Here is a 12,755-nt window from a genome sequence, read left to right as displayed (position 1 = left end):
GAGAAATCTTATGTATTAAGGTAGTGTTGGGGTTTTCTTACAGTACTTCATATATCAATCACTATCAACCCCAATTAAGTTTCTCCTCAGAAGTCACTCACATTCTTTTGTCTACAACTTGGAATTGAAACATTCACAAATATACAACACTGAAAAGTCCCATGCAAATGCAGGAATTTAAGCCTAATAAACTTTGAGCCAAATGTGAAGCTTTTTTTGCAATAAAGAAAAATTCATATGTAAAGAACTGAATTAAAATACTATTTTTACAAAATAATTTGTCTGGGTTTTTTCCTAATACACAGGACAAAGTTCAAGGGAAACTAGAAGACTTTAACAGGTTTCCCTTTTTTTTTCACAGTGGTAAGTATTTTAGAGTATCATTACAATACTTGGGATTTCAGTGGATGGCTACAGTTAAGACTAGCATGTACATATGCTTGCTCTGAGTCACTAGCTCAGCAACTAACCCTTGAAAACAAAGGGTATGGATGGCAGAGAAAGGAAGTAAGAAAACACTCAAAACCCTTGCACAATTTAGAACTATTTCTTTTAAATCACTATAGTAACCTGCATAAACTACATATATGTGTCATTTTAAAAATAATATATCTGCCTTTCAAAATCACTAGAGTGAACAGTGAGTTGTAACATTTCAAAAGACCTTACAATACCAAACACTCAGAAAGCTTGCAGCTTGAGAGCTCTAAGTTCGAGACACAAATGTTAAAAAGCAGGAGAAAACAAATTTGTTGAAGATCTTTTCTTCCCAGCTTCTTCCTGTCTCTGTCCCACTTTGATGATCTGACACATTTTGCTGCAGGTTCCTTTATTTTCACAGGCTGTGTCAAGTTGCAAAAAATCAACAGACAGACAAACAACAGAACCCATGCAAGCTGTGAGAGCTGTCCTACTAACTGCCTCTGCAAATACTGTGGTGAATTAGAATTCAGTGTGCAGGTTTCTTTTCCCTTGAGCATACTGCAGTTTTGGATGAAGCAACTGTCCAAAGAGGTTCGGCTGCATACTGTACTTTTTGAAGTAAAACTTCTCAAAATAACATTTGTTAAAGATGGTAGGCTTTATATCTTCACATATCCTAGAGAAAACTTAAAAGTATATAGCATTGCTCTGAGGGAAAACCAAAAAACGAACAAAGAAACAAAAAAAAGGGATTTTTTTTTTTTTCTTACAGCAACTTCAATACTTATAATTTTACAGGATATATGTCCCAAAGCCAGGATGTCCAAGTCTGGCAAAAATGTTTGATTTTGGTATGCTAATTCATTTCAATTACATAACGTCTTTCCAAAAGAGTGCTTTCCAAAAGGCAAGCATAAAGTACTTTTTTTGCATGGAAAGGAATTAATGTTCAAGCTGGAATCCTGAAACAAGTATTAATGTAGGTGTTTGTATTGAATATTGACCAATAAGCAAAATGATTAGCAGCAAAAGTAAATGAGAGATGTGCATTTGTCCTGCTGGATGGTGTACACGTCTTGAGAGAGGCTGAGTGCCTGGAGCTTCTTTGTGGGAGATGCAGATATTTGCTGCAAGATTTTTTCTGTCCCCCCCTTCTTGCCTTGGGGCCATAGCATCACCGACACTGAAGTTAATTGTCCCTAAAAAACTAAATACAGACCAACGCTATATTTGCCACACAACAAAAAATTCGTGGACAATATCCATTGCCTGATTAGCATGCTCTATTTGGCTTGGTCAAATAATGTTGAGCACGTTATTTTTCCTTTAATGCTGAAAAAGCATTTAGTCAATAAATTTGCTTTGAGTAACATAAATGCTATTTGAGATGGTTTTCACAACATAAGGGCTGATGAGGCATTCATTCCCAGGAGCCGCCATCATAAGTGGGGGCATTGTACTTCAGATAGGATAACTAGGGCAGACTATTCTTCTCTCTTATGTTTTATTTATCTATGAAGTCAAGGGTTCCATTGCAAAGGAAGCATTTTGCTTATCGGGAGTGGAAGTTTAAACAGCAAAACTGTGCTTAACGTACATCTCACTATGTGCCTAAAGCAACCTCATTATTCTACTTAGTTTGAACTGCAATGAAGAGATCTCTGGAAAAACTGGGTATAAACAGATAATTCAAGGTCTTGCTCCTATGAAAAAAAAATCTTGCATTAGTTCTCATCTGCTAAAAAGAAAAAGGTAAAGACAATTATATCCTGATCTCCTTTTCTTCAAACATCTGTCAAAAAGCTCTAGAGAAAGAACACAAGCTCCATTAAAGAAGTACATAAGAAAAGTTAAGAAAAGTTAAAAAAGTTAGTTTCATTTTTCATCACTACAAAGGAAGGGAAGACAGACTATTCTTAGCTGTAAGGGACCCAGAAGGACCACCAAGCCCACCTCTCAAATGAATGGCCTATACAGGGATAGGAACCACAAGCTCAGTGACATGTGCACTATACTCTAACCAACAGAGCTAATCTCAAAGTCCCACAGAGGCAGTGCAGAAGCTCAAAGTATGGAGATGTTGAAGATCCTCTTCCCAAAAAGTATGTGACTGTGTTACCTAATAAGCTTTTCAGAGATAAAGTCTGGGGTAGGAATAACACCGATTCAATAATTTTTGTTTAGAGATTACTCTGCTGTGACTTGTTCTTTGAAACCAAGATATCGGCTTGGTGTTTAATTTTAAGGCATGCTTCATTTTTACATGTTTTTGGGACAGAAAAGTATAACCAAGTGCATTAGTGTGACTAGGAAGAATTAGGTTTGGATGTAGAGACATTAGAAAATACAAGCCCCTCATAATGAAGTTCTTACCTTTCACTTTCATCTGTAACTGCTGAAGGTGTGTTAATTATCCTGTTGATTAAAGCTATTCTGCTAAATAAGAAAAATACTGTTTCCAAGTCCCTTGTTCCATAATCATTACTCTCTGCTCCATCCTTCTTTCCAAATTGTCCTTTAGTTGCAGCAAGGTATTTGTTTGATAAATCAAGGACTCTTTTTGAAAACAAATTGAAAACTCCATGTTCTCCTAGCACACCACAATCAGTACATTTCCATCCTGGCAACATCAGTGAGAGGTAGCTTTCATCTGACACAAGTCCAAAAGAAACAGGACAATGAAGCCTCAAGATGTTCAGGTGTCTTGCACAGAGATTGTCCATTTCTTTATCTACACCCCATGGTAGGAGACATGACAAAAGTAGTTTGGCTGTATCGGTTGCGATGTTCACATCAGTGTTTCCTGATGGCTGCATTCTGATCTTTCTTGAACTCTTCATTTTTTTCCATCTTTTTATGCCACCACCTTCTTCCATAGGCCTAGCTGCATTATTATGCCTGTGAACTTGGTCTGAACAAACAGTCTCTGCCTGCCCATCTATTTGGGGTAAAAAGGCAGCAGTTTTATTTCTTTTTAATGTCTGTGCCCTTTTCTCAGTAGTACTTTTAGCTCTTTCTAGAGCGTATTGGTTGTGGAATGATTTTGATGACTTTAATCCATTGAGTTGAGATGAGAGAATTTCCTCAAGTTTTTCCAGGTCAAATAAGAGAATATGAAAGCTTGCATTGTTCCATTTTGTCTTAGCTGGTAAAATAGTAAAGGGCTGTTGGATGCAGCTGGTATCAGTCAACTGAAAGAAAAATATTAAATGTCTAAACAGTTCTTTGTGATTTTCAAGATATCAGCATAGAACTGCCTATGGAATAGAGAAAATCTATTAACTCTGTTAAGTTCAATTAAATTAAATTTATTCAGTTTTGATTAAGTAAAAGTATTTGCTTCCAAATAGCTTAAGACACCCAGAGACATCCATGTGTATATACTATAAAACAGGCTCCTTCAATTACACAGCCATCCTGTAGATAGCACATAGCTTTGCAAAAACTCAATTTCAATTCTACATGCTAACATAATAAACACATATGGCTAATTGCTGCCATTAATAAATTACCAAAAACATAGTTTTTGAAACCAGAAGATTTGAGAAGAACTACAGCTGCTCTCAACTTCAGAATCACATGTTAAACTGTAGAAGTAACCTAATGAACTGTCAGCTGAACATAAGTAAAGGTTCAAAATCGTCTTCACAAAAAAAAAATTACTCTACTTTAGCCTTGCAGTTTCATTATTTAAATGATAAATTCTCATTAAGAAGAAAACTTTACATCTTTTCTTTTGCCAGTGCCCTTGGCACAAGGTGGACACTATGCTGTGACAAACTCCAGTGGAAGGGATATCTCCAGGCACTTTGAAAATGACCTGATGAGTTCACACAGTGACACATCATCTTATATCATAATCCTGCTGCATCTCCCATAGAAGTATGTTTTACCTTCAGGGAAACACCAGAAGTGAGGGAATATAAACTCCTTGTTGACACTTCTGCCCTTTTCTTTAAGCATTTACGACTGGTATGTTTTTATTGTCCTGCACAAGCTTATGCTCTCAGCACCATGGTCAGCCTATTTCACCTTCACAAGCAGAGACACATCAAGAGGCAACTTTTCATCTCAGTGATACTTTTGCAAACTATCATGCCAGCTTCCATATCACAAGTGATACAGAATTTTACAGATCACTCTTAGTTTTAATTTTCTTCTGATAATTTGAAGCATTCCGCTAATGCAAAGAACTTTCTGTTGAACACAGTTAAATCTCAAAATAAACCATCACGTTAGGAAAGAGAGCAGCAACCAGCTCTTGCTGGAATGCAGTGTTGTTTACATCATCTTTCTCGTGACCACCTTACCTAACACTTTCTACATTACAAACTATGATTTCATAGGATTAGCTATTTTTAAACTGTTAATGTTTTAGGACAAATAACACAAGGAAAAAATTGACTGCATAAACTCTATGACACGTGACTATTTAGTTTTGGGCAGTAATATAATTTGGCTTTTTTATTTAGGGAACGATGCTCCAAACCAGATGAGAATGTACTCCAAATACATAATCTCATTTAAAGATCTCCATAGGGAGTCATAAGTAAGAGATTATAACTGCTTGTTCAGGTTTTTTTATCCCTTTCCTTTTTTAAAAAATAAAACATTGTAGTTAAGTACTAGGATTATTTTAATCTTTAATTACACTGTTTCCTAATAGATAGGGAGAACACCATGGAATGCAAATACTGGAATTCACAGGCTGGCTTTGACATTAATTGAAGCTATTATTATTTAGCCTATCATTTTCTCTTTCTATATACCTATATTTGCTCGATTAACATTTAGAAACCTTTAGTGAAATCAGCATCCAAACAAAGGAAAACACAGTGACAATGTTCAATCCATTGAGACATCTGGTGATGCTACTACAACATGAAGCCACAATAAACATTCAAGCTTTACTGGCAATATGAAAGCTTATTGGCATTGATCCTAAAATTGTCTGCCAAGTTATCTTAGCTCTCTGCCACAGGCATTTCATTCCAATGCAAGAAGGTGGGCATCCAAAGCTTTAGATATAAAATGCCATTTAGGACATACAGGCAAGCTATTCTCTGTAATAGAAGATTACAGAGAATGGAAAGACACCCATAAAACTAACTACAAACTAGAGAGCTGGAAACTGCATTTGTTGAATATTGAAAAACAGATGAACAGATATTTACACTATATATTGTACCTTTTCTTTTCTAGTTCAACCATTTCTAGTTTTAAAGTTTATTTTTGTCAGGGACAGCCTGCTGCTAGCTTTAGAGAAGCAAAAAGTCTGACTACAGACTAAAATTATATCCTGAGACTTGTGACCCTCTTGTACATCACTGACCCACAGCAGAAAATGCTTTCTATAGCCAGGAAAGGGCAAGATTCAGGGAGGCTTTGAAAAGCCAAGCTATTTTCCATGCATGGCCAGTATCCCCTAACATCTCTCCAGCTTGCCACTAAAGATGTTTGAGCCAGGATCAGACAAGAGCTAGAATAAACTATTTCAGTTGGAAGGGAACTACAAGGATCATTTAGTCCAACTAGGCTCTCCAAATGCCCCTTAAACACTCACTGGCCTGGGGCATTGTACACATCTCTCAGAAGCCTGTTCCAGTTTTTTGGCATGCAATTCATCACTGCTTCACAAGTTACAACCCTGTTCCTCTACATCTTTTCCCCTTTACTCATTCTTAGCACCCAAGGAAAAGTTTTCCTGTGACTAGAAGGGGGCAGCAGGGGGCTGTGCTTACTGTGCCCCCAACTGCATCAATACATGCCATTATCTTTAACAGATTTAGGACAGACGTATCACATAAAAATTTCATGGGAAGTACAATTCAAGTGTTGTTTTACCTAGCTGTCTTCTCATCTCTAAAGGCCTTTCTCCACTGGGATCCAACTTGTTCTGGGAATGGTATTCCACTTAAAATACACACTTCCATTAGCTGACAGATATTCCCATACTTTTTCAGCTCCTTATATGTATGCACTCTCCACGTATCTGCCTTCTTTACCAGAAGTATTCTATTGAGGGTTTTGTACTAAAACCAGATTTGACAGGAATGATCTTGACATTCATTTTACATAAAGGAAATAAAGTGGCAAAAAAATCACAAGGTAGAAATTTTAGAAGAAAAAACACCAGCACCAGCATTCAAAATATACTTAGAAGCTGCTTTGATGCCACTGAATAGAAGTTGCTCAGTTCTCACAGCACAAGTAGTATCAACTTCTATGCCAAGCAAGTCCTGAAGTATTATATGTGACTCTTCTTCTAGACTTATGGCCTTCTTTATTCATTGCACTCTCAATCTATCCCAAAACATAACAGGAGAGAAGTAGCAGAAATTTGGTCCCAACGTTCCCAGTGCCTGCAGAAGGAATCATGATGTGAAAACCCTTAATGGGAGCTATCCTGTTGATAGTTCATGTACTGATTCTAAATAATTTTTTTAAATGATGTAATATTCAAGGGGTTTAATTCTGTTTCTTTGAGTTTTCCCCTTTGAAAGAACATATTTTGATTCATTAACACTGAACAGGTTTAATCCTCTCCTTTATCCATTGCTTGACACCTGCAAAAGCTCAGGAAAATATTAGACAGAAGCTGAACAACTTTAATGGGAATTTTTAGGTAGATTAAGCAGGAGGAGACTGGAGCTTACACAAAGTAATGCAAAAGAGACTGGAATGTTGTTTCATTCATAGAAGGTGCACTGCTGTTTTATTTGTCTTGGGGCCAGGGATTTTCTACTTCTGATTTGCTTGAGAGGTTTTTTTAAGATATACACTTTTATATTTTGACAGCAATTAGGCCATTGGCTTTTAATACAGATACAACAGCTCAATGAAGGACGTGATAAAAGATTAAGTCTTACATGATGGACTTTTAGAGAGTAATTACTTACTATTAAGAAATTAATGCAAACTTAATCATTAAAATACCATCACCCAACTGTTTGCTCAGTGAAGATATTCTGTGAATATCCAATTGTATATTATATTTTCAAACAAGACTTTTTGAACAATACCCAATATAGAATCATCCGAACCAACATATCTTATGGGCTCTAGAAGTTTTTTGACACAATTTTTGGACTATCACAATGATGTTTGTTAATATCAACATGCTTATTTCAATGAAATTAACAAATTTTTTGTCATCTGTTTTCACCATAGTCTTTTTATTACACTAAAAAGAAAATAGAAACTGTAAAGACATATATAATGTCTGAATCAGTCTTCATTACCTCTGTAACAATCATTAACATTAACAGTACACATTTTGCTTTTAAAAAAAAAAAATTGTGGAGAATCTGCCACAGAAATGAAAGAGGAGGGTAGTAGAATTTGTCAAACAAAGTTTATTGATGGGTGAGAATTTTCTCTGTCTTGATCAGGCCAGTCACTGGATTGTTAACAGAAGTTCAGAGGTCATAACTTCTCAGAATCACATCCCATCACTGATCTGGCTCTGGACTCACAAAAAATAAGTACATCACACATCTGCTTGTAAAAGCTATTTAGGTACTTCTACCCTCCTGTTACATTTGCACTTTGTGGAGATTGAAGAATTGTTAGCTGAAGTATGGTTACCATATCTAAGGGGCTTATACATTAAAGTATACTGCCAATGCCAGCTCTATTTTATTCTACATAATGTTTTATCCTTTCAGGTGGGAAGGAATATCTGTGTTAGCTTTTGTTGGATTTGGGTTTGCATTTTTCAACTATTTTTAACTACTGAACAGATTCAAAATATTTTCTTGCAAAAATATTTTTCTCTTCAACCGTTTAAATGAAAATAGTAGCATAAGATAAAGTACCTGCAAATGTGTCTCCAAAACATAAATCTCTCATGCATAGTTTTGCAAAATAGGAAACTTGTAACTGTCTCTTGAATTGTCACAGAAAACAAATACATAAACAACACACAAAATGGCTGGCACAGTGTAAATTAAAGCATTAAATTTATTTCTAAATCCTCTGAGCCCTCAGTTGCTAGAGATGGTAGTCGATAGGAGTAAAAAAATTGCCTCCTTGAAATGTGCTTGGTGAACAGCAGCTTGATGATTGGCAGCACAAATAGAAGACAAACGAGAAAGCCTTCAATCTGCAGCTGATGCACAGGAAGAACATGGGGAGCTGAGTTTACAATAGAGAAAACATTACCAAGCTAATGGCACAGGCAATCGTTTGACCACCATGCATCTCTGATAGCAGCAGGGCATCCATTTTCAGTTAAGTGTTAGAGTACCTTTTTGCTTTCTCTGACCACTGCAGGGGTAAAACAACCTAGTGCGTGAAACCCACTGACTGGTAATAAATTACTATATTGGATACTTTTTGTTTTCTTTCAGCAACGACTTTACTGTGTATTCTTGCTATCATTACCAATTAAAGTGGAGCCCACGTTAGCAAGCTGTATCTAACTGTATATCAGTCCTACGCTCCAATTGCTTTGGCAAGAACCACGGGGTCAAGAGGCTCCTTTGACCTTTATCAGCTACGTCTCTCTGACCACTCACTATTTGAAGCAATCTCGACTGAACAGATGGACACTTTTGCAGACTCTATAAAGCTTAGAATATAAAGATAAATGAAATTGTGTTTGGGGCTTCAAACTGGTTTATGAGCATAAAATACAGTTAGCAAGTTCCACAAAAACCTCAGATTTCAAATAGCACATCTTAAACCTACGCCATGAACAGAACAGCTCTTTATCTACTGGGAAATTGTATCTTTTGGATGTGTCTTCTCCATATAAAATAAAAAGCTTGATGTAACTTATGTGTCTACTTAGCATTAAGTCACTTCCAAATTTAGGAAGCCTAATTTACTTTGATCACTAAAAGACAAGCAAGAAGAAAAGCTAGTATAACCTTTTCCTGTGACAGCACAGCCTACAGCACACAACCAAACATCATTCAGTGGAACAGTACTAAGACAGAGTGAACACCACTCATCTATTTTATTAATAGAATTTTGATGCAATAATTTAAAAAGCAAGGCCTTTAGGAAATGTTAGTTAGAGAAATATGAAATAGGGGTCCAAGTCTTCCCTAAAAGAAACTTCAAAATCTCAAGGTCATGCTTGAAGAACTGTTAACAATTAGATAGAAATATGGTCTTAGAATCCTATTTAGTTTTGGTATTTGTAACTTAAAAATAACATAAGCATTGAATGATGTCTTATTTCAGGTAAATCCCATCAGCAAACCTGCTTTCTTGAGTTCATAACCTTTTTGCAAAGACACAGCTATCTTATTTTCTTTCTTTCTTGCTGAAAGGACAAGCAATCTAAGACATGTGCAAAGATGCATTTATTCAAAAATAGTTACAAGCAGCGGGTACATAATTGAAATAGCACTTAAACATACACCATACACCATTTCTAAAATAACCTGCTGAGGAAGAAAGGATGCAAATTATTGGCTACGCTTTCATCTCCACATAAAAACCATATGTACTTCCTAATCCAATATTAGCTCCTATCAGCAGCCAACATATCACAGCCCTGTCTAACCCTGCCCACCTCCCGAGCTTCAAATTTAGGGAGCACATGAAGAGTTTCTGTCACTGAGAGTATCAATGGTCTCCCAAAGTGTACACAGAGGCCAGCCTACCTGCTGGCCTCTTGTACGGGGTGAGCATCACACAGTTACAGTGTCACTATCCCAAGGTCATTGATATTCCTTACTTTTAGACACCTCACCTAGTCACAGGACAGAGGTTGCTTTGATGGGGCATTCAGATCTTTTTTCTTATTCATTTACCCTTTTATAGCTCAGTACTCACACATAAAGGACTATCTGTAAAAAGCCTGGAGTCAGTAGTAGTGCCCCAGTTTGCTTTCACATGCAATTTATGCTTGACCTGAGGCTTCATCATCTGGACAATGCAGTCTTGAACAAATGTCAATTAATGATGAATTTTCCTATATGAACTAGTATAAACAAGCTGTTTTGAACTTGCCTTGCATTACTTTTATTATGGTATTCGTTACAACTCTGGTCGTATTACTGAGGATGCCCAGATCCTCCTAAGAATCCAGTTCCCATGAAGAAAAGGCTACAGTATTTTTTGAGTGTGCACCAGTGTTTATCTATCAACTTAATTGCAACATAATCAGAGTCACCCTCTTTCCTCCCAACTCTTGTAATCTTTGTTTTTTCTTTCGTTAAGTCCCAGTGGAAGGCTTTACTATCGTCACAGCACCTTGAACAGCAACTGTAGCATCACTGCTGATGAATTTGTGGCACAATGTAAGTAATTAAGCCAAGGAGTCCTCAGACTCAAGCTGCGTGATGAATAGTCTAAGGAACTGAATAAACCCTCTTTTTATCATGTGTGGAAGGCCACTGTCAGGCAGATTGTAGGCCAGATGGATCTACTGGGCACAAAAATTTCAATTGTTCAGGAAGAATTACTAAGACATCTATTGAATTGCTCAGTGTGGAGGTCTGGTATCAAAATTTAATGTTTTGCATATTTTGTTTTCAAGCTAACACCCTCTCGTTCTGTAACACTCATCTTAGAGTTTTCTGTTGGATTTAATTAAAGTGTAGATATAAAAGTGATTCTGGAGACAAATCTTTAAAAGATATCAAAGAATAACAGGCAAGTAAAATTAATATCCTGAATATCCTTCACAACTTTTCAACACTAGGAAACAAGTCTATCCTTTATTTTTCAGAAAAATATTTGAAGAAATGTATGACTTGTTTACAGACAACTTTTGCTTTGCTCTTCAATTCAACTCTCTGGCTGTTTGGGCACACTATCAGGCAATTTTAAATACAACACTTTTGACAAAATCTTGTCTAATATAAAAGTGAACTGTAAATCCACTTATCTCTAACATCCATTCCCAATGTGGACAGTCTTGGCTGTGAAAAGTTTAGACAGAATGAAGAAATAAGATGGTGTTTAAAATTAAGTACTATTTATACACTCAATATTCAAATACTCTGCCTACAACTTAATATATTCATTATTTTTAATGTAAAAGTAAATTTCCTAACCATATCTTTAAAAATATTTACAGCTCAGTGCTGTGTGGTAGTGAAAAATTTCCATCCTCACTCAGCACTTTAGAAAAAAAGATGGAACATCTCCAAAGTTTTCTTGATCATCAACTGGACAAGAAATGCTACAGCAATCCAAAGCCACAGACTGCTGGCTCAGGATTTAGGAATTATCATATTGGACAATTTACTGGATGAATGAACATCTTAATATCTGTGAGATATAATGCTGAACATCAAGACACTGCCAACAGGACCTTTGCAGGAGCTTGAGAATATTGCTTTGTCCTAAGAAGGACTGATGTATATAAAAATTAAGTTAGCAATATATGTCTGAGTGCTGACTCCAACTGAAACAGCATATTTTCCTTGGGCTGTTCTGAGTGCATTTCCCACCTTGAGTTATAAGAGTCCCACCCAGAAAATTTACCTACACAAAAAAAGATTCTAGATCAATAAGTGACATTCTACTAAAGAAAAAGAAGCAAAACCAAAAAAAACCCAAACAGTGGCATTCTTGAGGTTTTAAGAATAGGCAAGCTGGACTTTCCTCAGACCCTATAGCATTCTGAGATGTACCAGGATGGCAGCTAAGTTTCTGATTATAGATTTCATACTGTTCTTTCCTTGCAAGCTGTTCAGGCTTACTGCAGAGGCTTCCAAAAGGACAAGTTTTAGAAACATACATTCTCAGGTGTCTGCTGATGATTCATCCTTTCCTTTAAGTATTGCAAGAACCAAACCTAACAAATTAAAGTTTGAGTATTAATATACAAAAAAAAAAAAAAAATCAAGAGAATGGATGTATAACCACTGCTGTTTTGTTTGTTTGAAATCAAACCATAGGTTAGCCAAGGATTTTATTTCTGCTCTATAACTGAGACAAGAGTTTCAATTAGCTATCAGAAGGAAGCTCGCAGATAACAAGTCTTTCTTTTGCGTGTAAGGTTTGTTTGCTGCAATTCCTAGCTTTAAGTTGCACGTAAGATGATGATGTGCTTCTGAAAAAGTCACTGCTTTTTTTTTAAATAGATGTGTGAAGCAGAAACCTAGGGAAAAGTCTCACACTGAAGTCACTCTGAATTCTTGTTAATATTTTTCTTCATTAAAGTAATACTAATCAAACTATAAGAGGCCAGGGAATAAATGTTTAGAATAGACAAGGTGATTATCAGAACGGTAAAGATTCCACCATATCACTATACCAAATAGTGAAGAACTTAAACACCGTTGAACAACATGAAAATATAAAGGTTAAAACAAAGATCACGTGATTTACTTTGGAATTAGGCAGAGCACTTGGAAGGAAAATCA

At 36.2% G+C, this 12,755-nt stretch overlaps 1 protein-coding gene across 1 annotated transcript in view; it reads right to left on the bottom strand.

Moving 5' to 3' along the window:
* The window catches only part of WDR72 (WD repeat domain 72), a gene marked incomplete at both ends in the record, with an annotated part of 91,807 nt that overhangs the window by 45,496 nt on the left and 33,556 nt on the right, over nt 1–12,755 (bottom strand). The window contains one exon of the mRNA XM_084213467.1: nt 2,797–3,614. Within this exon, the coding sequence (XP_084069593.1) occupies nt 2,797–3,614 (818 nt within the window). The remainder of the gene's footprint in view (nt 1–2,796; nt 3,615–12,755) is intronic.

This window comes from Fringilla coelebs (assembly GCF_963513975.1).
Source record: "Fringilla coelebs genome assembly, chromosome: 12".
NCBI lineage: Eukaryota > Metazoa > Chordata > Aves > Passeriformes > Fringillidae > Fringilla > Fringilla coelebs.
The sequence above is the reverse complement of the archived record's forward strand: the minus strand, read 5'-3'. Positions and strand labels throughout refer to the sequence as shown.